Source organism: Chanodichthys erythropterus, chromosome 8 (genome assembly GCF_024489055.1).
Source record: "Chanodichthys erythropterus isolate Z2021 chromosome 8, ASM2448905v1, whole genome shotgun sequence".
Classification (NCBI taxonomy): domain Eukaryota; kingdom Metazoa; phylum Chordata; class Actinopteri; order Cypriniformes; family Xenocyprididae; genus Chanodichthys; species Chanodichthys erythropterus.
Window position 1 is genome coordinate 16,881,114 of NC_090228.1, and position 25,250 is coordinate 16,906,363.

The 25,250-nt window shown below is 36.5% G+C and overlaps 1 protein-coding gene across 17 annotated transcripts in view; it reads left to right on the plus strand.

The window, feature by feature from the left end:
* Positions 1-293: 293 nt before the first annotated feature.
* Positions 294-25,250, plus strand: part of ccdc146 (coiled-coil domain containing 146) — a 46,089-nt gene continuing 21,132 nt past the window's right edge. The window contains exons 1-19 of one of the 17 annotated variants that reach the window (XM_067392084.1): positions 294-2,081; positions 2,194-2,386; positions 3,340-3,424; positions 5,426-5,530; positions 5,627-5,679; positions 5,807-5,867; positions 7,976-8,134; positions 9,276-9,400; positions 9,529-9,601; positions 10,642-10,746; positions 10,843-10,895; positions 11,022-11,082; positions 19,969-20,127; positions 21,309-21,433; positions 21,562-21,634; positions 22,640-22,771; positions 22,868-22,920; positions 23,051-23,111; positions 25,009-25,167. In XM_067392084.1, coding sequence (XP_067248185.1) covers positions 25,012-25,167 — 156 coding nt within the window. In that variant the 5' untranslated portion in view covers positions 294-2,081; positions 2,194-2,386; positions 3,340-3,424; ... (14 more) ...; positions 23,051-23,111; positions 25,009-25,011. Of the gene's footprint in view, positions 2,082-2,193; positions 2,387-3,339; positions 3,425-5,243; positions 5,261-5,425; positions 5,531-5,626; positions 5,680-5,806; positions 5,868-7,975; positions 8,135-9,275; positions 9,401-9,528; positions 9,602-10,459; positions 10,477-10,563; positions 10,747-10,842; positions 10,896-11,021; positions 11,083-19,968; positions 20,128-21,308; positions 21,434-21,561; positions 21,635-22,639; positions 22,772-22,867; positions 22,921-23,039; positions 23,112-24,187; positions 24,485-25,008; positions 25,168-25,250 lie in introns of those variants that run through there. The other 16 variants (XM_067392086.1, XM_067392088.1, XM_067392094.1 and 13 more) reach the window with 16 other exon arrangements.

Sequence of the window (25,250 nt, forward strand, 5' to 3'; positions counted from 1 at the left end):
GAAACACGGCAGTACGGTTTGGCTTGTTCCCAATTTTTCCTTGTGTTCTGTGTCTGCAGGTGGCTCAACAGGAGACGAGGAGAAGGAAACGAGCCAGGAGCTGTTATAAAGAATTGAGTGGGCTAAAAGATGAGAAACACACACACACACACACACCATGTATATATATATATATATATATATATATATATATATATATATATATATATATATATATATATATATATAATATATATATATATATACTGTACAGGACCTTTTACATGTAACTTTTACATTGTGACAGTCAAAATGTCTATATCAGATTGGAAGAACTAATCTATCAACTCTGAATATCTGAACTGAATATGATTTATACAGCGTTGCAACTGTTAATCTCATAACATTGCTTCCTCTTGAGCCTCCTTTGCACCTCCATGCAAGAATTGGCTCTTCCTTTTTGATGGGGCTTGCGCACCTACAGGACTTCAGCCAGCAAACCAGATGGTGCACCCTCAGCCTTTTCTTCTCCTTGAATGACTGTTTCTGCAGTTCTGGGGTAAGAGGGGGAAACTCCACTCTCTGAACCTTTTCCCACAGCTCTTCTCCCACAGATGTCTGACCTTTGGGTCGAAGTTGGAGATTGTGAATGGACAGAAAGCCTTATGCAAACATCTGCACAAATGATTTCACCTGACAAAGCATACTGACTCTTTCCAAATCTCAGCACAATGACCCAACACGGCTTCAACGAGATGGCTGACCGACCTGGAAAAGATATCAGTGGAAGTTCTACATCACAGATGTGCAGACCCAGCCTGCTTAACACTGAGACACAGTGACATTAATGGCCTATTTTTACTAGGAATGGGTTTTATTTTCATGCTTAATTGGGCTTTAAAAACAGCGTCTTGGAGTTTGTGCCCTTATTTGGGGTGAAAAAAGGCCGTTTTAATTTGGCTGTGTTGGTTAACTCTGCCCTTTAGACATTACATTCCCAAACACAGTGCCTTTTCCCCCCCAGTGTGGCATCAGAAACCCTAAACAAAAGATCATTCAGCATTCTGGACTTGCGTAATACTCTATGGAATATATAGACATTGTAGACACTTCGTTTCTGCGCTACTTTTTCCCTCCTGGCTGTTTTTCTAAAAGGTTTTACACAGTTTTTGAGTCATATATTATCTGACATTGTCTCTACACGTCTCCTGTGTTTACTGGGTGTCAGCTTTCAGATCGTACAGAATGTCCCTCCGGGTTCCATGTCTCACCAGAGTTATAATTTTGGTTTAAGGATAATCACAGAGTATTCTTCAAGTTGCGCAAAGCTTTCATGGAAATTTTTCCATCCAGTTCAGTTGTTCAAAACCTTAAAAGCAGAATCGTGTGCTTCAAGAAATTTAGTTGTGGTATTAAAATGCAAGTCTTCGCAGATTCACATGCATAATCGGAGGACAAAATCTTGACTGTAGTCTTATGGAATATCTGAATATTCAGATGGGTGGCATTTATAAACGTTTGCACAGTTGTACTTGTGAGTGAACTAAATTATAAACCAGAGCTGCCACCACATCTGAGATGACTCCTAGAGCAATATGTTTGTCTGTGTGGATTCGTTATATATTTTACAGATGTCTGTTTGATGCAGTATTCTCATTTTCTTGTGCTAGAAGGAAAAATCCAACAGGAAGTGACTGCTTTAGAGGACTGCGGCTGGGAGCGGAGCTTCTTCTCTGTGGAATAGCATGCACTGCTGTGGTTTGAGGGCTTTCTCTTCATATATCGGTGTCAATTTTAGGCTGCTATTTTTTTCTTTCTCTCCGAAGGGTTCCGGTCTATGGTCTTTGGCAGACAGACACTAGTAATTACTTCCATCTTCCGCCACAGAGGCAATGTCCAGTGTAGAGCAAATATCCTATACATCCAGCCACTCACACTAAACTTCTCTGCCTCTAAGGAGAGATTGTTGTTCAAATTCATGTTCTAGATTCTAATCTCTCATCTTCCTGTCTTTTTCTGTACAGACTCCCTGGTGGCTTCATGCAGACAGAGAGACCTTTTTCACTCACTGTCCTCCACTTCCCAAAGTGTTTCATTATCAGGTGATATTTCAGTCCTGGCTGCAGCATGAGAAATACAAATCAAAGTCAGCAATTACATTAATCTTGACCGACCTACCTGCAGTATGACATTACTAATAAGCTCTTTTGACAGGCTCATGACTACATAATATCATGGGTTTTAAAGTGAGAATGGCCTCCTTTAAAGCATAGCAATGAACAAAAGACTTCTGGATACAAAAATGGAGATCCATCGCCCCCTCCTGGAAGGGTTCAGCAGAAACCAGAATATGATCAAGGGATTTGCACAGACAGGAAGGATGTTAACTTCATGGTCTTCCAAGCAGGTATTTGTCATTTTCTTGTTGTAGCATGAAGAGAAGGCTAAGTTTTGTCACAAATACAATACAAAATATAGCTGCAAGCAGCGATACGGGGCCAAGTTCCTGAAAGGGCTGTAGCCTAATACGAAGCAGGAAGAGAAAAAACTGCAACAATTGAATGAACATAAAAAACAGCTGTTTCACTAGTATGGGTGAAAATTAACGTAAAATGAACAGAAGGTCAGATGAGAACGGACACAGAATGAATAAAAAACACCTGTGTCTAATCCAAGAGGAATAAAGATGAGTACAATGCTTACTAGGATAATAAAGGAATCAAAATGACACAGCATTACACACAATTGTACAAAGTTGTCCCACACAGGATTTGATCTCATAATCTCTGAGTAATATGTTTGTCACTCATCCTGTTGCACCACTGGGGAGGCATGATTATAAACTTGCTGTAGTTCACTGGTTCATGTGAAAATTAACTCAAAATGAAGAATTTTTATAAAATGCACTGCATGTTATATTTAATCACTTTAGTTTAGATCATTCAACAGCTCATTATGCTGGAGTGCAATGCAGAAGAGGAAAAACAGCAGAAATTAAACGAACATGAAAAACAGCTTGTTCAGAAGTATGGGTGAGAATGAACACAGAATGAACAAAAAAAAAACTTGTGTCTAATTCAAAAGGAATAAAGATTAGTTCAATTCTTATTTAGATAATAAAGAAATCAAAATTACACAAAATTGTATATAGTCACCCCACACAGGATTCGAAACCACAACCTCTGGGTCCAGTGTCTAGTTCTCATCTCATTCCACCACTGGGCAGGTGAACATTTGTACAACCGAAGTTCGAAGTGCTGAAGTTCAGTACGTCATGTGAAAATGAACTCAAAATGAAGAATTATGATAAAAATGCACTGCATGTTATATTTAATAACTTTACTTTAGTTCATTCTGCAGCATCATGTAGAGCAATACGGAGCAAGAAGAGCAAAAACAAGCAGAAACTGAACGAACATGAAAAACAGCTGGTTCAGAATTACGGGTGAGAATGAACTCAGAATGTACAGAAGATGAAAATGAACAGCATGAATAAAAAACAAACAAACATTTATTTCTAATCCAAGAGGAAATAAAGGAATCAAAACACACAATTTCATAAAGCTACTCTATCCTGGCTTCAAACCCAAAATCTTTAGGTAAGGTGCTTATCAGGCATCTGGCTTTACACATTGAGCTACTGGAGAATGCACATTCAATAAGCTGCTGAAGAGAATTTTAGTGTGAGAAAAAAAAAAAGAAAAAACATTACTAAGCTAAATTAATGTAAATTAAGCTTATGGTTAACCTGATAGCTGAAGTGCCATATTAGAAAGAATGACAACTGGTTAGCATGCTAACCAATTAACATGTTAAGCTAATTAACATAAGACAACAAACACAAATTTCTGTGTGGCTCGGTCCAAAGATGGACAATGTTTTCAAAAGTCATTATATCTCTGAAACACTAGGTGGCGCTGTATTCAAACTTCTCAGATACCTTCAGGACCTTCTGATGATGACACGTACCTATTTTTGTGAAGATGTGTCAAATTGTTTAAAAGATATTGCAATTTATGACAAATAGTTCATCCGATATTGACAAATTTGATATCCTCGGAATCGGCATGACCCAAGGAATCCATAGACACGATGTTGATTTTCTGACAAACTGATCAAAAGTTATTGGCCAAAATATCAATTTTTCAGATCTCATGACCTGGTGGCGCCATTTCCCAAATTTGGTATGGACCCTCAGATCAAGCGTACAAATTTTTGTTTCGATTTCTCAAAGTCTGGCCGAGATACAGCCTCTATACCAATTTCAGGTCGACCTCGTTAACTTCCTGACATAACTTTTGAACAAAGATGAATAAAAAAAAAATCTGTTCAGTCATTTCTGTGCAGCTCAGTCCAAAGATCATCTGATCAAAGTTTGGACAAAATCTGACAAAATTTGGAGTAGCGAAAAAAACAATACTGTACTTTTCAAAATGTCCACTACTGTAATGGGTAGAGACTTAATGCAAGATGTTGAATAGCATCAGCATGGAGACGAATCAGGTGTAATAATTTACATTTTTCTAGAGCAAACGGTTCAAAAGTGATAGCCTTTAGAAGAGTGAATTTTTGAACTGGTGGTGGCACTATAGAGTTGGTTCTAGAGACTCCAAATTTGGTCAAATCACTATTCATGACCATCTCTACAATTGTTCCAAATTTCATCATTTTTCTCATGTTCCGTTGATAGGGCTGCCATTGACTCCCATTTAGGAAAAATAAAAGTAAACTAACAGATACAATAGAGGCTATACAGCCCCTTCAGAGCTTGGCCCGTAATAGACATTGTTACAGCTCAGGCACTTCTATGAAAGTGAATGAATAGCATTTAATAAAAAAAATAAATAAAAGTATGTTTTTTTTCATAAATTAGCCAAGCAGACAAAAAAAAAAAAAAAAAAAAAAAAAAAAAAAACCTACTTTAAACAAAAACACCCTATAATCAGATTTGAGAAAACAATTTACATTGGATTTGTTTTTTGTTTTTTTTAAACTTGCATCTTAATATATTGTATAAAGTATTAAGCTAATGAAGCAATGAACAGTGGGAATGACCTCCTGTAGTTTGAGCACACATGGGCAGGATATGCCAAAAGAATTAAAGGCCGATTCCAGCAAATTTTCCAACAATTAGACAATATTTCACCCATTTGAAAATTCAATAGCTTCTGTCAGTAGATTATTTTTTTATTAAAACACAAAAAAATGACAAGACAAAACTCAAATCTGTTAAATGTTATTTAGACGGGGGTCTTGGAATGTGCAGGGGGCTGAATAAGAGGTTATCTTCTCACTGGATGGGCTTTAAGTGTTGAACACTGGAAAAAAAGTCAAAATTATTGATTTATACAAATTTGATAAATTATAGTGCCTTGAGAGTAACAGTTTGTTCAGAGGACAGCGCTCTCACCCATTGCACTTCTTGCATCTGGCGCATCTCTTGCAGTCTCCTCTCACGCTCGACTTTCCGTGCAGCATCACGCGCATCAAAAGAGAAAGGCTGAAAACGAGTCACCCTCCACTGCCTTGCATGTCTACGCCTGCAGATTAGGTACAAAAATTACATAATTCTTATAAGCATAACCAAAACATTGTTAAAAGTAAATTTTACCTTTGTACCTTTGGCTTTCAAATGTGATTCCTAAAGAAAGAGGCCGAAAAGAAGTCAACCTCCTCTGCCTTGCACCTCTATGCCTGCAGGTAAGGTTAAAAAAAAAAAAAAAAGTTATATAATTCTTATAAGCATAACCAAAACATTGTTGAAAGTGAATTTCACCTTTGTACCTTGGGCTTTCAAATGTGATTTCTTCTAATCTGTTTGAATGAGCCGGTGAAGATGTTCCAGAAAATCTGCCATCTGCAAAGACTGTTCAAGTCACACAAATCAGGTATAGGCCCTTCACAAACTGTGCACTTTATATGCATTTGCATTCTTATGGTGTGATAGCACCAGGCCAGTCAGAATGCTCAAACTGAGGTGAATACTAACTACTAGCTAACAGAATACTGCACTGCATACTTCCCATGTATTAGCAATAGCAGATATTATGTGCTATTAAACATTTCAAACAGGGTTACCCAAAACTAACCTTGTCATGGGAGTCCAATCAAATGAAGAACATAACTAATTCTGTTTTCTACAATTCATTCTTCGCAAGTGTATTAAAGTGTGAGAAATGGTATGTGTAGTCTATGCTGTATACTGCACATTTTGGAAACTAAGGGTGTTTTCACACCTATGGATCGCTTGTTTTGTTCCGAAACAGGGACTAAATTTGTTACAATGTTGCTTTTTTTTCTTGGTTCGGTTCGCTTTCACATGGCAAAATTTCAAAGCGTACCAAAATGCGTTAAGTGAAGTCACATGGGAGTAAAACTGTCCTCTTATTGGTCAGAATTTTCTCTGCGTCATCCATCAAAATAATGATTGACAAGTTCGCTCCATGAGTTTATTGTGGCTTTATTTGTAACTGTCCAGACACACACAAACACTTTATAAATGTAGCCGTCTCTACCGCAGTTAATTCATATTTGCTGCGGCAAATTCAAACCCGCGCTCTTTCTCTCTCTCCGTCTCTGGGTTTCCCAGCGCTGTCTAGTAGGCGACCTGTTGTCCGTGTGTCTGTCGGGAGAGACCATTTGAATTTTATAATTAAGCAGAGCGGGAATTGAGACTTCGTCGGGACAGCATTCTCGCACGGAGAAGTGTAATTACACACCAGAGGCGATCGTTGGCTTTCAGATATTGTAAATAATGTGCTCACTCACAGAATCAGACATTACTGATTTTTATATCATATTTTCCGTTATGAAATGATATAATTTGGTTCGTTGGTCCGTTAACTGGGTCGATTGCTTTCACATCTCAAGCGAACCGCTCCAGAGTTCGTTTGAAAGCGTACCGAGACCACCTCTTCAAGCAGGTCTCGGTACGCTTGTTTGGTCCGCTTTTGGTGCGCACCCGAGTGCGATTGCTGCTTTCCCACCTGCCCAAACGAACCGCACCAAAGGGGCAAACGAACTCTGGTACGATTCAACCGAACTAAATGAGGCAGGTGTGAAAGCACCCTAAGAGGTTATTTAGGTAACGTTATGTAATGCAAAAAAAAAAAGTGCATAGTACGCATACTACATATTGCAGAAATAGGCCTACAAATAGTAGTGTCAGTATACTAGTCTGCGTTATTTTAGTTATTGGCACATCTTATTTTATATAGTATGGAAAAGCGTAGGCCTACTTATTCCTTACCAGTTTCCCAGCTGTCCTGTTTTTGCAGAGGTGAGATGACGGCCAAAACGTACTGACGCTTAGGTGTGAACTTTAACGGCTCTTTACGTTTAAATACATCCATGTACCGCTTATCCGTTTTCGTATCTGCAAAAAAAAAAACGGGTTAAGAAACGGTCAAAAACAGCACGCTCAGATAAACAGTGACTGAAAGTGCAGAGATTTAAAGACTTGACGGCTAAAGAAGAGTTTTAAAAACAGCATGACAAGAAATAACATGTTTGACTACATTGTAAGGTTTGACTCAAAATAAAACAAGTCTTACATTAAGTTTGTATTAACATATTAACAGACGGTTTTATGAATAAGCAGCCAGGAGAGCTTGAAAATGAACACACAGCAATGGTTAAAAAAAAAAAAAGCGGCTTAACATTACTAAAATATTAGTACTGATAAAACAACTAACTTACTTGAAGGACTCTGTGTAATGGCTGCGTTATGTTGAATCATTTTGCCGTCTGTTATTGTAAAAAGTTTTTCCGCCAACTGCATGGTCGTATTAAAGGAGAGGTTAATTGTCTACACCTGTAGTGAAACCTGTCACAAACGTGCTTTAAATTATGCAGAGGCATAGTTTAAGATTTAAGAGTCAAAACGTAATTGTTTGTAAAACTGTGGGAAATGATTCATGAATTGTTTCAGCTGATTAAAATATAATTTTCATGTGATTGTCTTTAAAAGTAACGTTAAATACATATGTGTGTGTAGCTCATGAGTCATGCAGAGGGGCGGAGCTCTGCTCCATCAGAGGAGGAGGAAGGCTCCAGTGAGAGGGCCACGCCCATTTCTGCAATAGCTCCAGAGGCAGATTCATATGAACAACCTGCTGTCATATCATCACATCCAGCCCTGCAGTGCCTGGAACAGGTGAAATAATAATAATAATAATAATAATAATAATAATACATCTGTCAGAACAGATTTTCATGATTTTCACTTTTTATTTTTTTTTACTTTTTTGCATTGACCTCTGTCATTTACATTGCAATAAAAGGTGTAATAATGAGTTGGCATTCAGACGTAGAACCTGTCTTTATTGTTGAATAAAGTTATTTTTGTTTTGTTTTTGTGCACAAAAAGTATTCTCGTCACTTCATAAAATTAAGGTTGAACAACTGCAGTCACGTCTACTGTTTTAACAATGTCTTTAGTACCTTTCTGGACCTTGAAAGCATCGGTTAAATTACTGTCTATGGACGAGAATATACCTCTCGGATTTCATCAAAAATATCTTAATGTGTTCTGAAGATGAAAGTAGTACTCACGGGTGTGAAACGACATGAGGGTGAGTAATTAATGACAAATTTAATTTAGGTGAACTAACCCTTTAATGAAAGGGGACTTGCGTGCCTACATAATGACACAAACTACACATATTAATTCATCAAAATAATGATTTGTCTTGCTTATCGGTTTCCTTTTAAATTTGCAAAACTGGTAAAATACCATGACACTAATGTAATTGTTGTTACTCTGAATACAAATGTGGACTCTGTTAGCCATATAACCATCACAATCATTGAACATTGAGCTTAATATTAAACTATGAAACTCCCCAAACATTTTTTGGAACATAGTTGATCTATACAGCAAACTCTTTGAATCTTTATGTATTTCAGTGCTCTTACCGTCAATGTTAGTAAAAATGGTTTTGCATTGTAAAATGCAGTGAAAAAGTCATTTTTTGTGTGCGTTTGCTCACAGTACAGAATTAAAGGGATAGTTCACCCAAAAATGAAAATGTCATTACTCACCCTCATGTCGTTCCACACCTGTAAGACCTTCGTTCATCTTCAGAACACAAATTAAGATTTTTTGATTAAATCTGATGGCTCAGTGAGGCCTCTATAGACAGCAACGACATTTCCTCTCTCAAGATTCATAAAGGTACTAAAAACATAAAAAAAAAAAGCTAATTTGAGTTCAGTGGTTCTACCTTAATATTAAAAAGCAGCGAGAATACTTTGTGCGCCAAACCAACCCCAAAATAATGATTTTAACAATATAGTGATGGGCCGATTTCAAAACACTGCTGGCAATGGAGGCCTCACTGAGCAACCAGATTTCATCAAAATATCTTAATTTGTGTTCCGAAGATGAACAAAGGTCTTATGGGTGTAGAACGACATGAGGGTGAGTAATAAATGACACTTTCATTTTTGGGTGAACTAACCCTTTAAGTTGAGTACAAAAATAGGCTCAATGTGCTCAGCTGATGGTTGACTGTGAGAAAGCTTTGATTCATCTCTCCCTCCTGGAAGGGTTCAGCAGGAACCAGAATATGATCGAGGGATTGGCACAGACAGGAGGTTATCTTCAAAGTCTTCCAAGCAGGTATTTGTAATTTTCTTGTTGTAGCATGAAGAAGTCTAAACTCACTAATACTTAAAATAAACAGACATTAGGTGCGTCCCAATTCACGTACATATGCACTACTCTATAACGTTTTTAAGTACAAATAGTGCATTCACACAGAAAATTCCAAAAAGTTAAAAAAGTTTAAATACCCGGTTGATGCACTAAATTAACAAAAAACGAAGTGTGGAACGTTAGGCACTTCATGCACTCAACTATGGCAGATTTAATTATGTAGCGAGGGGGAGGTGGTATCGGACTCCGCTGTTAAATGACAAAACCTTATACAATTCACACACTACATGGATGAGTACATAGTGCATAAGCAGTGTATAAGTGGATAGTGCGTCATTTGTGGGACACAACTATTGTTGTAGCTCAGGCACTTCTATGAAAGTGAATGAATAGCATTAAAACAAAAACAGAACACTTTTGGGAGGATGTCATTAAGAAACTAGCTTTTTTTATGAGGAGTATTAATATATATTTTATAAATTAGCCAAGCAGACATAAATAAGAATCCTCCTTTAAACAAACACCCTGTAATATCAGATTAGAGAAAACAATTTAGAGGGGATTTGTTTTTAAAACTTGTGTCTTAATATACTGTATAACGTATTAAGCTAATGACCTCCTGTAGTTGAGCGCACATGGGCAGGATATGCCAAAAGAAGAATTAAAGGCAGATTCTAACAATTAGACAATATTTCACCCATTTGACAAATTCAATAGCTCGTGGCAGTATATAAAGTTTTTTTTTTTATTAAAACATTTAAAAATGACAAGACAAAACTTAAATCTGTTAAATGTTATTTAGACGGGGGTCTTGGAATGTGCAGGGGGCTGAATAAGAGGTTATCTTCTCACTGGATGGGCTTTAAGTGTTGAACACTGGAAAAAAAGTCAAAATTATTGATTTATACAAATTTGATAAATTATAGTGCCTTGAGAGTAACAGTTTGTTCAGAGGACAGCGCTCTCACCCATTGCACTTCTTGCATCTGGCGCATCTCTTGCAGTCTCCTCTCACGCTCGACTTTCCGTGCAGCATCACGCGCATCAAAAGAGAAAGGCTGAAAACGAGTCACCCTCCACTGCCTTGCATGTCTACGCCTGCAGATTAGGTACAAAAATTACATAATTCTTATAAGCATAACCAAAACATTGTTAAAAGTGAATTTTACCTTTGTACCTTTGGCTTTCAAATGTGATTCCTAAAGAAAGAGGCCGAAAAGAAGTCAACCTCCTCTGCCTTGCACCTCTATGCCTGCAGGTAAGGTTAAAAAAAAAAAAAAAAAGTTATAATTCTTATAAGCATAACCAAAACATTGTTGAAAGTGAATTTCACCTTTGTACCTTGGGCTTTCAAATGTGATTTCTTCTAATCTGTTTGAATGAGCCGGTGAAGATGTTCCAGAAAATCTGCCATCTGCAAAGACTGTTCAAGTCACACAAATCAGGTATAGGCCCTTCACAAACTGTGCACTTTATATGCATTTGCATTCTTATGGTGTGATAGCACCAGGCCAGTCAGAATGCTCAAACTGAGGTGAATACTAACTACTAGCTAACAGAATACTGCACTGCATACTTCCCATGTATTAGCAATAGCAGATATTATGTGCTATTAAACATTTCAAACAGGGTTACCCAAAACTAACCTTGTCATGGGAGTCCAATCAAATGAAGAACATAACTAATTCTGTTTTCTACAATTCATTCTTCGCAAGTGTATTAAAGTGTGAGAAATGGTATGTGTAGTCTATGCTGTATACTGCACATTTTGGAAACTAAGGGTGTTTTCACGGTCCGTGTACGTTTTGATAGTTTGTTTTCCAATTTGAAATGAAATACGCAGAAACGAGAAAACGGTCGTTTCCCGTTTTTTCGTTTGTTAAAAAAACCGGGAAACGAGATTTTGACTCGATTTTCGTTTTTTTCGGGTCACGGATAGAAAACAGAAACACGACTTCAAAACTCGTTTTCCACATGTGGGCGGTCATTACACGCCCCTTTCAGCCGATTGGTCAATCAAATCTGAGCCAGTGATGTCATCTTCAGTTCGTTCAACAAAATAACAGTCCTCTGCCGCTATATCAGTAGATGACATAAATCGGCTTTCTTCTGTGCAACCTAACGCGTATTTCACAGAAATATTTATTTCAGAAATGTTAATCAGCACACAGACTGTTGTAATGCTGTTTGTAGTTTAATATGCATAGTGAAACTGCGCTACCCACACAGAGGAGCGGATGAAAAGCACAGATTAAAAAAACAAAACAAAAACTACAGTTTTCAAAAACTACTACTATTATTTTGTACGCTCACAATAAAAACAAAACATTGCTCGTAAAATAAATAAAGAAATGTTCTGCCGTCTCTGTTTCCTTTCTGTGAACTTCTCAAAAATGAACCGACACTCATATTGTCGCATTTTTTCCCCTTTCATTTTGGTAATATGTTAATTACTTAAGTGAAATAAATTTCATGCCTTCAGACATAGGCTATTTATTCCTTTTATATAATTGAATCCTTTTTCTCCATTCACAGAAGGGCTGCAGGTGCGTGATGATGATGAATCCTCATTTGTCTGTGTTTATTCTGCTATTTGTTCATGTACACTCTAAAAAAAAATGGTTCTTCAGCGGTTCTTCAGCGGTTCTTTGGGGTGGTTAAGGTGCTATATAGCACCGCTACCTTATAAAGAACCAGTAAAGCACCTGTATGGTTCTTCAGCGGTTCTTCAGTGGTTCTTCAGCGGTTCCTTGCTGTGGTTAAGGTGCTATATAGCACCACTGCCATACAAAGAACCTGTTAAGCCTCTGTATAGTTCTTTAAAAGTTCTCTAACTCTCTTATTCTCTTAGTTTAGTTTGGGAAAGGTTTAAAAACAACATTAAATTACAGTGTATTTTCTAAACATAACCTGGTTCTCAACCTTTTTGTCCCCAAGCCCCTCTACACTGTTAGTTAATATGGGTGTAAGTTGGATTGCTATAACTATTTGAGTCTGATTACTTCGTCTTTCTGCGAATTGCTCTCAATATTATAGTAGGCTACACTCAACTGCTCAAATATCTCTCTTTCGGCCAAAGGATAATTTCTCTTTAAGGACCCCGTGACAGACGGTTTTTTTTTTTCTGACGTCATGACTCAAGTGACTTTCTGGAGTTTTCTGCTCGGCCGCCATTTTCTTTCCCCTGGACTCGGATGAAATAAGGTAGGTTGGAAATGTTTTAATTAATATACTCGAAAATGCAAAGGTTGAACATGTGTTTTAGCGGTTTAGAGTTAATTAGCGTTGTTTGTGAACATGAATACTAACGAAATCGTAACTAACCGAATTTTTGAATTTTCGCGGCCTGCAGTAACGTTATAAAGGTTAGCGCTAATTGAATATTTCTATTCTATACAAGATGTTGCATTACTCGTTTTATTCTATAGAAATGTATTGTTGTAGTGTTTGGACCATGTAAATATGTCTCTAAATAATTTTTAAAAGAAACGTCTCCTTTACCGTGTAAGCAGCGCGTGCTATTTGAAATGATGCGGGCAGGAAGTGCGTGGGGAGCGGTTGTCAGTTCTTTTATTTGTCTTTTTCACGTTAGCTCTGATTTGTTCGACCAAAATGACGAAGAAAGTGTGTGAGTAAAGACATATTTAAGGCTTAACGTTACTTCATTTGACTAGCGCGAGGTGTTTTTTTTTTTTGTAGAATGAAATGGCTGAGTATTTACACTACTAATTAATTACTTGCACTGCAGCAAACAAGTTTTTTTTTTTCCATTTATAAAGACTGATTCCCCTCCCCCTTTTAGGATCTAAAGCTCCTCAATGTTTGACGACTAAGTACACTTTGCAATAACTTTACATGGTAAGTAATTTCTATAAAAACGGCTATAATTGTTAATAGATAATATGAATTACCAATGTTGGACATGTTTGAATAAAATCCATCTAATGTGGTCTATTGACTTGAATGTCATCCTCCTTAACAAACTTTAGACTAAGAATTATCCATTCCAAAACATTCATCAACTCCCTCTTATGCCATCTCAAATGCATGCGACTTTTTTTCTTGTTGTTTTGTATTAATTTTTTTTTTTTTTTTTTTGACAGTAGCCATTGACATTAAATTAATCACAGTTCCAGCTAAAAATCTTTACTGTTCTACTGAAGAAAAAAAGTCAACTTGGATGGCCTGATGGTAAGTAAATTAACAGCTAGCTTTCATTTTTCGTGAAATATCCCTTTAATCAAGAATGATTAAATATATTAGGGTGTAAAGCTAATTTATTAATTGATGCATGTCTTATTTTCAGACTTATAATTATATATTATAAATTCATAATTTTAAATGAAACCAATGACTGATTCAGATGCATTTCTTAATTACAAATCTGTAGTATTTTAGCACTGACGAAGGCCTGTGTGCTGAAACGCATTGGAAAAATAAAGAATTGATTTTTTTTTTTTAGCTCCTTTTTATTTATTTATTTATTTATTTATTTGATCCCTCAATGCCACAAGTGTTGCTGGTATTGTCCATAAATATATTAATTGCAAATTTGGCCAGTCATTAATATGAATTATTTTCTTTTTCTTGTCCTTTGCTATTGCATATCTGCAAAAATTTGATTTCCTATTACAGATTATTGTGCTTTTTTTTTAATTAAGAAAATTAATCACAAATGCTTTATCACAGGCTGAAAACATTCACCTGAGAGAAAGTCCTGAAGACCTCATCAAGGAGTACTTTCTGAGTTGAACGTAAGAACGTATTTTGGTTTATTTTCAGAAAAATAAGTCTAAATTTGTGTATTTTGTAGTTATGCTAGCAAAAGGTGACCGAATTTGTTTTTTTTTATGTTTACTATTAGGATAACCAGACAGATGATTGAGGAGCAGCTCACCATGGCAATGTTCATTATTTGGAAGGAGGGGGAGAACTTCATGAACCATCTGCTGACATTGAGGGAGTTAAAGTTTTGAATCAACTTACTTCAGTTACATCAGCTTGTGCCCTGCTTCTAGGTATGACATACATCATCAACCTGGCTTGTCCGAAACCCCTTTGATTTACTTTGTATGTTTATGTTAGAGCTGCACAATTTATCGTAGAAAGGTCGCAATCTCGATTCAAACACCCACGCGATCCTACTTTATTAATGACAATGATTCGCCTGCGTCTGTTAAACCTTTGACAAAAACATTCAGTGTTCATGCTGCCACTGATCCAGAGACAGCAGTTTTGAACCACACTGTAGTTATTCAAGGATTTGGTTATTTGATTTCTTTCACAAATATTAAAATTATCACATAAGTAATAAGACAAAAGGATATAAACACTGGACATCAGATAGCGATCAAAATAGAGAAAATCGAAACTAACATGGTGCTTCAAATAACTGTTGTATATAAATTACCTTGTTAAGCCACTAGGTGGCAACCAGTGACATTGTCATTGAATCATTCATTCAATAGATTCGTTAAGGTTAAACCCTGATTCATCCAGTAGTGAAACAAGTATTTATTAATGAGCCATTAATATATTCAAAACCATTTTTTAAAAATAATTCATTCAAATTAAACATTTTCCGGCAATTAGAGTCCAGCTATTAATATTTTGCTAGAACTAGTAAAATAAATGTTATTTTTAGTTGTCTATTTAGAATCGTGGGAGAATTGCGATCTCTATTTGAAACCAAAAAATCATGATTCTCATTTCATCCAGAATCCTGCAGCTCTAGTGTATGTCTCGTACAAATGTGAAGTTGTATGAATATCCAGATTTGTGCAAGGGTAATCACCTTTAAAGGATTAGTTTACCCAAAAATGAAAATTCTGTCATTAATTACTCACCCTCATCATTGGAGGAACAGAAACCTCTCAGACTTCATCAAAAGATCTTAATTTGTTTTGAGTTCAGAAAAAGCATACGCATAAAATACGAAGTATACTTTGGGCTTTACACACAGTAATGAATGTTTAAAAAGCAAAACAAAAAAGTATTGGGTAAAAGCATCCCGCATGTTATGTTAACCTGATGATGTTATTTTGTTTAAAGGCCTACAGTTGGAAGCAGCTGTTCTCCTCTTGCCTGCACTGTTCAAGGTGGACCTGGGGTTGCTGTTTGACATTGAGGTGAGCCATGAACAGTTGACTACAGTGTGTGAAGCACAATCTAATCAAAGCACGACACTTATTGCACATTTTGTTATAATTTAGCTTATAAGGTTTGCCTTTCAAATAAATATGTGAAGATGGTTAATGCTATTATCCCCTCTTCTCCAGGGCCATGCTCAGACCAGCCCTCCTGTCATCCCAACACCTAAGATAGTGCCTAAAGCCTGCGGGAGGATCATCTCATGCAGTATGACCACATTTTGTTCACGTTGGATGGCCAGTTAATCACAGAGTAGAGTGAGGACGTCTTGATGGCACTGGGCCTCCTCCTATGTGTATATTTTTGCGTTTGGAATCGAATCCAATCGAGGTGCCCTAAAGGACTGAAAAAGACACTGACCTTTTTGAAGTATGTTGTTTTGAAATTGAAGTATGCAGTCGGACTTCCAGGCACTGTAAAATGAGTGTACAACTCAATCTGTGAGTAGACTTTTGGAGTCAATACTCTCTCTCTTGCTCCCTTTCTTATGGTTTAAGTTCCAGTTTCTATATTTTTTTTGAAATCCCGAAGGACAAAAAAGAAACTGCAGGACTTCAGAGCATAACTCAGTATGTAAAAACAGGACTATTGTCTTCAAAAATGTACATATTTCAAGCTTGTTGCATTATTTTGTATGTGTATAAAAGGGGAGTATAATGTGAGTTTATTTGCTGCTGAAAGAAATAAATTAAAAGGTTTTGAAAGTGTAATGTATTTTGTTTTTCAGTAAGCATTTAGTACATGATTTTGAATCTTTGAAGTCATGATTTGGTAAGAAATTATTAATTATCGTTCATAAAAGTGTAATTTAGAAGCATATTGACTCATCTACAGTAGTACCTGGCATGATAACAGGCCCTGCTAGCTCAAAAAACAATATATGGCACCTCTAATTTGACAAATGTGCTAGAAAACTTTAAGAATAGGTGCTATATAGCACCAGAAAAGGTTCCCCTATCATAACGAGCCAAAGAACCACTGCTGGTACTATATGGCACCTCTTATGGTTCTATATAGCACCATACGACAAGGTGCCATATAGCACCTTTAAAGATAGGTGCTATATAGCACCAAAAAAGGTTCCGCTATGATTACGAGCCAAAGAACCATTTTTGGTGCTATATAGCACCATTTTTCTTTAGAGTGTAGGCTAAAACTAAACCCCTGGAATTTGTTTAATGATTCACAGACATTTATCAATTCTATTTTCGTTTAATTCCAATTTAATATAATCTTGTCGGTTAATGAAACGATGATCGCACCAGTTGAAAGTCAGGGGGAAAAACAGAAATTATATTGACAAGGCAACAATAATTTTCGTTTAGTTTAAGTTTTTCAAAACATCCAGAACTGCATACAGTAAATTTTCCCGCTGTTTAAGCCACGAATATTTACAAAATAAAATAATTACAAAGATGATAAAAGATAATAAAATAATTACATAGATAATAAAAGTTAAAAAATGTTTAATATACGAGAGTTTTTGTTTTGCTGTTGTCCACTAAAGCAAATGACGCAGAATCGCCAATAGCCGTTAAATAGAAATTGAAAGTAAAATGTTCAGGGCCATAGCTAATTCATTCAAAAGCGAAGGAAAGACAGAAAAAGTGAGGATAGCAAGTAAACTGTGACATATAATAATGTTCACTGTGTTCATAAAAGTGTTTAATTTAAGAGATAAAATCTGTATGGCCATTTATAAGCTAAGGAAAACTAAAAAGCCCCCCGATGGTGATACCGTTATTAGGTGTTGCCACCTAGTGGATAGCCTATTTTCTAATATGACTGTATAGTCTACTGCAAGGAATGCGTCTGCTAAATTATTGAATTTAAATGTATAAAATGTAAACAAAACATTAAAATAAGAAAAAAAAAAAAAATTAGTGCGGTAGCCACTGATCTATAATAGAGAACAGTCTATCATTATGTATAGCCTATTGATCGGTGGTAGTAGCCCAAAGGATGTCATGCGCTTGGTAACAGATGTAGAGGCATTTACATTTTACATTTTAAAAACACAATGCCAGCTTAAAAACAGACTTAATTAAATTTACTGTAGGTTTTTTAAACTTTTTTTTATCTGTGCAAACATATTTCTGTGAAATACGCGTTAGGTTGCACAGAAGAAAGCCGATTTATGTCATCTACTGATATAGCGGCAGAGGACTGTTATTTTGTCGAACGAACTGAAGATGACGTCACTGGCTCAGATTTGATTGACCAATCGGCTGAAAGGGGCGTGTAATGACCGCCCACATGTGGAAAACGAGTTTTGAAGTCGTGTTTCCGTTTTCTCTCCGTGACCCGAAAAAACGAAAATCGAGTCAAAATCTCGTTTCCCGGTTTTTTTAACAAACGAAAAAACGGAAAACGACCGTTTTCTCGTTTCTGCGTATTTCATTTCAAATTGGAAAACAAACTATCAAAACGTACACGGACCTTTCACACCTATGGATCGCTTGTTTTGTTCCGAAACAGGGACTAAATTTGTTACAATGTTGCTTTTTTTTCTTGGTTCGGTTCGCTTTCACATGGCAAAATTTCAAAGCGTACCAAAATGCGTTAAGGTAAGTCACATGGGAGTAAAACTGTCCTCTTATTGGTCAGAATTTTCTCTGCGTCATCCATCAAAATAATGATTGACAAGTTCGCTCCATGAGTTTATTGTGGCTTTATTTGTAACTGTCCAGACACACACAAACACTTTATAAATGTAGCCGTCTCTACCGCAGTTAATTCATATTTGCTGCGGCAAATTCAAACCCGCGCTCTTTCTCTCTCTCTCTCCGTCTCTGGGTTTCCCAGCGCTGTCTAGTAGGCGACCTGTTGTCCGTCTGTCGAGAGAGACCATCGGGAATTGAGACTTCGTCGGGACAGCATTCTCGCACGGAGAAGTGTAATTACACACCAGAGGCGATCGTTGGCTTTCAGATATTGTAAATAATGTGCTCACTCACAGAATCAGACATTGCTGATTTTTATATCATATTTTCCGTTATGAAATGATATAATTTGGTTCGTTGGTCCGTTAACTGGGTCGATTGCTTTCACATCTCAAGCGAACCGCTCCAGAGTTCGTTTGAAAGCGTACCGAGACCACCTCTTCAAGCAGGTCTCGGTACGCTTGTTTGGTCCGCTTTTGGTGCGCACCCGAGTGCGATTGCTGCTTTCCCACCTGCCCAAACGAACCGCACCAAAGGGGCAAACGAACTCTGGTACGATTCAACCGAACTAAATGAGGCAGGTGTGAAAGCACCCTAAGAGGTTATTTAGGTATGTAATACAAAAAGAAAAAAAAGTGGATAGTACGCATACTACATATTGCAGAAATAGGCCTACAAATAGTAGTGTCAGTATACTAGTCTGCGTTATTTTAGTTATTGGCACATCTTATTTTATACAGTATGGAAAAGCATACTTATTCCTTACCAGTTTCCCAGCTGTCCTGTTTTTGCAGAGGTGAGATGACGGCCAAAACGTACTGACGCTTAGGTGTGAACTTTAACGGCTCTTTACGTTTAAATACATCCATGTACCGCTTATCCGTTTTCGTATCTGCAAAAAAAGGGTTAAGAGACGGTCAAAAACATCACGCTCAGATAAACAGTGACTGAAAGTGCAGAGATTTAAAGACTTGACGGCTAAAGAATAGTTTTAAAAACAGCATGACAAGAAATAACATGTTTGACTACATTGTAAGGTTTGACTCAAAATAAAAGTCTTACATTAAGTTTGTATTAACATATTAACAGACGGTTTTATGAATAAGCGGCCAGGAGAGCTTGAAAATGAACACACAGCAATGGTTTAAAAAAAAAAAAAAAAAAAAAAAAAACGGCTTAACATTACTAAAATATTAGTACTGATAAAACAACTAACTTACTTGAAGGACTCTGTGTAATGGCTGCGTTATGTTGAGTCATTTTGCCGTCTGTTATTGTAAAAAGTTTTTCCGCCAACTGCATGGTCGTATTAAAGGAGAGGTTAATTGTCTACACCTGTAGTGAAACCTGTCACAAACGTGCTTTAAATTATGCAGAGGCATAGTTTAAGATTTAAGAGTCAAAACGTAATTGTTTGTAAAACTGGGGGAAATGATTCATGAATTGTTTCAGCTGATTAAAATATAATTTTCATGTGATTGTCTTTAAAAGTAACGTTAAATGCATATGTGTGTGTAGCTCATGAGTCATGCAGAGGGGCGGAGCTCTGCTCCATCAGAGGAGGAGGAAGGCTCCAGTGAGAGGGCCACGCCCATTTCTGCAATAGCTCCAGAGGCAGATTCATATGAACAACCTGCTGTCATATCATCACATCCAGCCCTGCAGTGCCTGGAACAGGTGAAATAATAATAATAATAATAATAATAATACATCTGTCAGAACAGATTTTCATGATTTTCACTTTTTTTTTTTTACTTTTTTTGCATTGACCTCTGTCATTTACATTGCAATAAAAGGTGTAATAATGAGTTGGCATTCAGACGTAGAACCTGTAAGCGCTGGACGTAAACATCATAGGAGAATGACACAGAAGAGAAGATATTGTTGAATAAAGTTATTTTTGTTTTGTTTTTGTGCACAAAAAGTATTCTCGTCACTTCATAAAATTAAGGTTGAACAACTGCAGTCACGTCTACTGTTTTAACAATGTCTTTAGTACCTTTCTGGACCTTGAAAGCATCGGTTAAATTACTGTCTATGGACGAGAATATATACCTCTCTGATTTCATCAAAAATATCTTAATTTGTGTTCTGAAGATGAAAGTAGTACTTACGGGTGTGAAACGACATGAGGGTGAGTAATTAATGACAAATTTAATTTAGGTGAACTAACCCTTTAATGAAATGGGACTTGCGTGCCTACATAATGACACAAACTACACATATTAATTCATCAAAATAATGATTTGTCTTGCTTATCGGTTTCCTTTTAAATTTGCAAAACTGGTAAAATACCATGACACTAATGTAATTGTTGTTACTCTGAATACAAATGTGGACTCTGTTAGCCATATAACCATCACGATCATTGAACATTGAGCTTAATATTAAACTATGAAACTCCCCAAACATTTTTTGGAACATAGTTGATCTATACAGCAAACTCTTTGAATCTTTATGTATTTCAGTGCTCTTACCGTCAATGTTAGTAAAAATGGTTTTGCATTGTAAAATGCAGTGATAAAGTCATTTTATGTGTGTGTTTGCTCACAGTACAGAATTAAAGGGATAGTTCACCCAAAAATGAAAATGTCATTTATTACTCACCCTCATGTCATTCCACACCTGTAAGACCTTCATTCATCTTCAGAACACAAATTAAGATTTTTTGATTAAATCTGATGGCTCAGTGAGGCCTCTATAGACAGCAACGACATTTCCTCTCTCAAGATTCATAAAGGTACTAAAAACATTTAAAAAAGCTCATTTGAGTTCAGTGGTTCTACCTTAATATTAAAAAGCAGCGAGAATACTTTGTGCGCCAAACCAACCCCAAAATAATGATTTTAACAATATAGTGATGGGCCGATTTCAAAACACTGCTGGCAATGGAGGCCTCACTGAGCAACCAGATTTCATCAAAATATCTTAATTTGTGTTCCGAAGATGAACAAAGGTCTTATGGGTGTAGAACGACATGAGGGTGAGTAATAAATGACACTTTCATTTTTGGGTGAACTAACCCTTTAAGTGGAGTACAAAAATAGGCTCAATGTGCTCAGCTGATGGTTGACTGTGAGAAAGCTTTGATTCATCTCTCCCTCCTGGAAGGGTTCAGCAGGAACCAGAATATGATCGAGGGATTGGCACAGACAGGATGTTATCTTCAAAGTCTTCCAAGCAGGTATTTGTAATTTTCTTGTTGTAGCATGAAGTCTAAACTCACTAATACTTAAAATAAACAGACATTAGGTGCGTCCCAATTCACGTACATATGCACTACTCTATAACGTTTTTAAGTACAAATAGTGCATTCACACAGAAAATTCCAAAAAGTTAAAAGTTTAAATACCCGGTTGATGCACTAAATTAACAAAAAACGAAGTGTGGAACGTTAGGCACTTCATGCACTCAACTATGGCAGATTTAATTATGTAGCGAGGGGGAGGTGGTATCGGACTCTGCTGTTAAATGACAAAACCTTATACAATTCACACACTACATGGATGAGTACATAGTGCATAAGCAGTGTATAAGTGGATAGTGCGTCATTTGTGGGACACAACTATTGTTGTAGCTCAGGCACTTCTATGAAAGTGAATGAACAAAACAAAAACAGAACACTTTTGGGAGGATGTCATTAAGAAACTAGATTGTTATGAGTATTAATAATATCATATTTTATAAATTAGCCAAGCAGACATAAATAAGAATCCTCCTTTAAACAAACACCCTGTAATATCAGATTAGAGAAAACAATTTAGAGGGGATTTGTTTTTAAAACTTGTGTCTTAATATACTGTATAACGTATTAAGCTAATGACCTCCTGTAGTTGAGCGCACATGGGCAGGATATGCCAAAAAGAAGAATTAAAGGCAGATTCCAACAGTTAGACAATATTTCACCCATTTGACAAATTCAATAGCTCGTGTCAGTATATAAAGTTTTTTTTTTTATTAAAACATTTAAAAATGACAAGACAAAACTCAAATCTGTTAAATGTTATTTAGACGAGGGTCTTGGAATGTGCAGGGGGCTGAATAAGAGGTTTGTATCTTCTCACTGGATGGGCTTTAAATGTTGAACACTGGAAAAAAAGTCAAAATTATTGATTTATACAAATTTGATAAATTATAGTGCCTTGAGAGTAACAGTTTGTTCAGAGGACAGCGCTCTCACCCATTGCAGTTCTTGCATCTGGCGCATCTCTTGCAGTCTCCTCTCACGCTCGACTTTCCGTGCAGCATCACGCGCATCAAAAGAGAAAGGCTGAAAACGAGTCACCCTCCACTGCCTTGCATGTCTACGCCTGCAGATTAGGTACAAAAATTACATAATTATTTTAAGCATAACCAAAACATTGTTAAAAGTGAATTTTACCTTTGTACCTTGGGCTTTCAAATGTGATTCCTAAAGAAAGAGGCCGAAAAGAAGTCAACCTCCTCTGCCTTGCACCTCTATGCCTGCAGGTAAGGTTAAAAAAAAAAAAAATTATAATATAATTCTTATAAGCATAACCAAAACATTGTTGAAAGTGAATTTCACCTTTGTACCTTGGGCTTTCAAATGTGATTTCTTCTAATCTGTTGTTTGAATGAGCCGGTGAAGATGTTCCAGAAAATCTGCCATCTGCAAAGACTGTTCAAGTCACACAAATCAGGTATAGGCCCTTCACAAACTGTGCACTTTATATGCATTTGCATTCTTGTCTTGTGATAACACCAGGCCAGTCAGAATGCTCAAACTGAGGTGAATATGAACAGAATACTGCACTGCATACTGCTGGGTTTATTAGCAATAGCAGATATTATGCACTATTAAACATTTCAAACAGGGTTACCTAACCCAGAAATGTGATATATATCTCATTAAAAGATATATTGTAATACATACTATTGTCCTGTAAAAACAAAAAGCATTAATAATCATGATAATACATAAAAAAAGTTAATAGAATTGTTAAACTACCTGCCAAAAGTTTGGAAAAAATTATTAATGATTTTAAAATAAATCTCATCTATTCAACAGGGCTGCATTTATTTGATCAAAAATACAGTAAAAAACAGCAATATTGTGAAATATTTTTACAAGTAAAAAAAAAAAAAAGTCCTCCATTTTAATGTTATAAAATGTACTTTATTCATATGTGATGCAAAGCAGAATTTTTTGCATCATTACTCTAGTCTTAAGTGACATTTAAAAATGTGTACTGTACAGCCTCTGATCAGATATTCCTCCATCTTGCCTGAGCCAAAGAGCTTAGAACTTCTTTTACCGTCTATGCTTAGAACCAGTGTATATTCTTTGGCTGAGCTTTGTCCTGCAGATGGCGCCGTCTACCGCTCTCTGGACCATTACGTCTATGACGTATTTAAAAACATAACACGTTTATTTAATTAGTTGCCATTTTGCGATTTTCAATCAGTCATCATGTCCCGGTAGTCCAATCAAATGAAGAACAAAGTAATTCTGTTTCTGCAATTCATTCTTTGCAAGTATGAGTCCATGCTGTATAACGTTAACTTACCTGTAACGTTATCTGTACAGATTTTGGGAAAGAGGTTGCACACTTTTCAAAGTAACGTTAATCAACATAGGCTACAAGTTTCTCATTAAACTTTGATAGATTTTAGTTATTGCTTTATTTTTAGATATCTACACTCGTCTTTATTTTATACAGTATGGAAAAGCATACTTATTCCTTACCAGTTTCCCAGTTGTCCTGTTTTTGCAGAGGTGAGATGACGGCCAAAACGTACTGACGCTTAGGTGTGAACTTTAACGGCTCTTTACGTTTAAATACATCCATGTACCGCTTATCCGTTTTCGTATCTGCAAAAAAGGTTAAGAAACGGTCAAAAATACATTTTCCAAGGAGTCACCATTTTAAAGCTAAAATCAGTTGAATGCTCTCATGTGGCACTGCGCGCGCGCTGGCTAGCTTGAGCAGTTGTTATGGAGACCGTCTCGAGCTCAGATAAACAGTGACTGAAAGTGCAGCGATTTAAAGACTTCACGACTAAAGAACAAACAGTAAGTTTTAAAAACAGCATGACAAGAAATGACATGTTTGACTACAATAGCATTGTAAGGTTTGACTCAACATAGACAAGTCTTACATGAAATAGTTGTATTAACATATTAACAGACGGTTTTATGAATAAGCGGCCAGGAGAGCTTGAAAATGAACACACTACTTAAAAAAAAAGCGGTTTAATATTACAAAATATTATTAATATTAATTAAACTAATTACTTACTTGAAGGACTCTGTGTAATGGCTGCGTTATGTTGAGTCATTTTGCCGTCTGTTTTTGTAAAAAGTTTGTCTGCCAACTGCATGGTCGTATTAAAGGAGAGGTTAATTGTCTACACCTGTAGTGAAACCTGTCACAAACGTGCTTTAAATTATGCAGAGGCATAGTTTAAGATTTAAGAGTCAAAACGTAATTGTTTGTAAAACTGTGGGAAATGATTCATGAGTTGTTTTAGCTGATTAAAATATAATTTTCGTGTGATTGTCTTTAAAAGTAACGTTAAATACATATGTGTGTGTAGCTCATGAGTCATGCAGAGGGGCGGAGCTCTGCTCCATCAGAGGAGGAGGAAGGCTCCAGTGAGAGGGCCACGCCCATTTCTGCAATAGCTCCAGAGGCAGATTCATATGAACAACCTGCTGTCATATCATCAAATCCAGCCCTGCAGTGCCTGGAACAGGTAGAAGCTCTTTGAAATAATTGTAATAATAATAAATATAATACATCTGTTAGTTCCTTGTGCATTGACTTCTGTCATTTAAG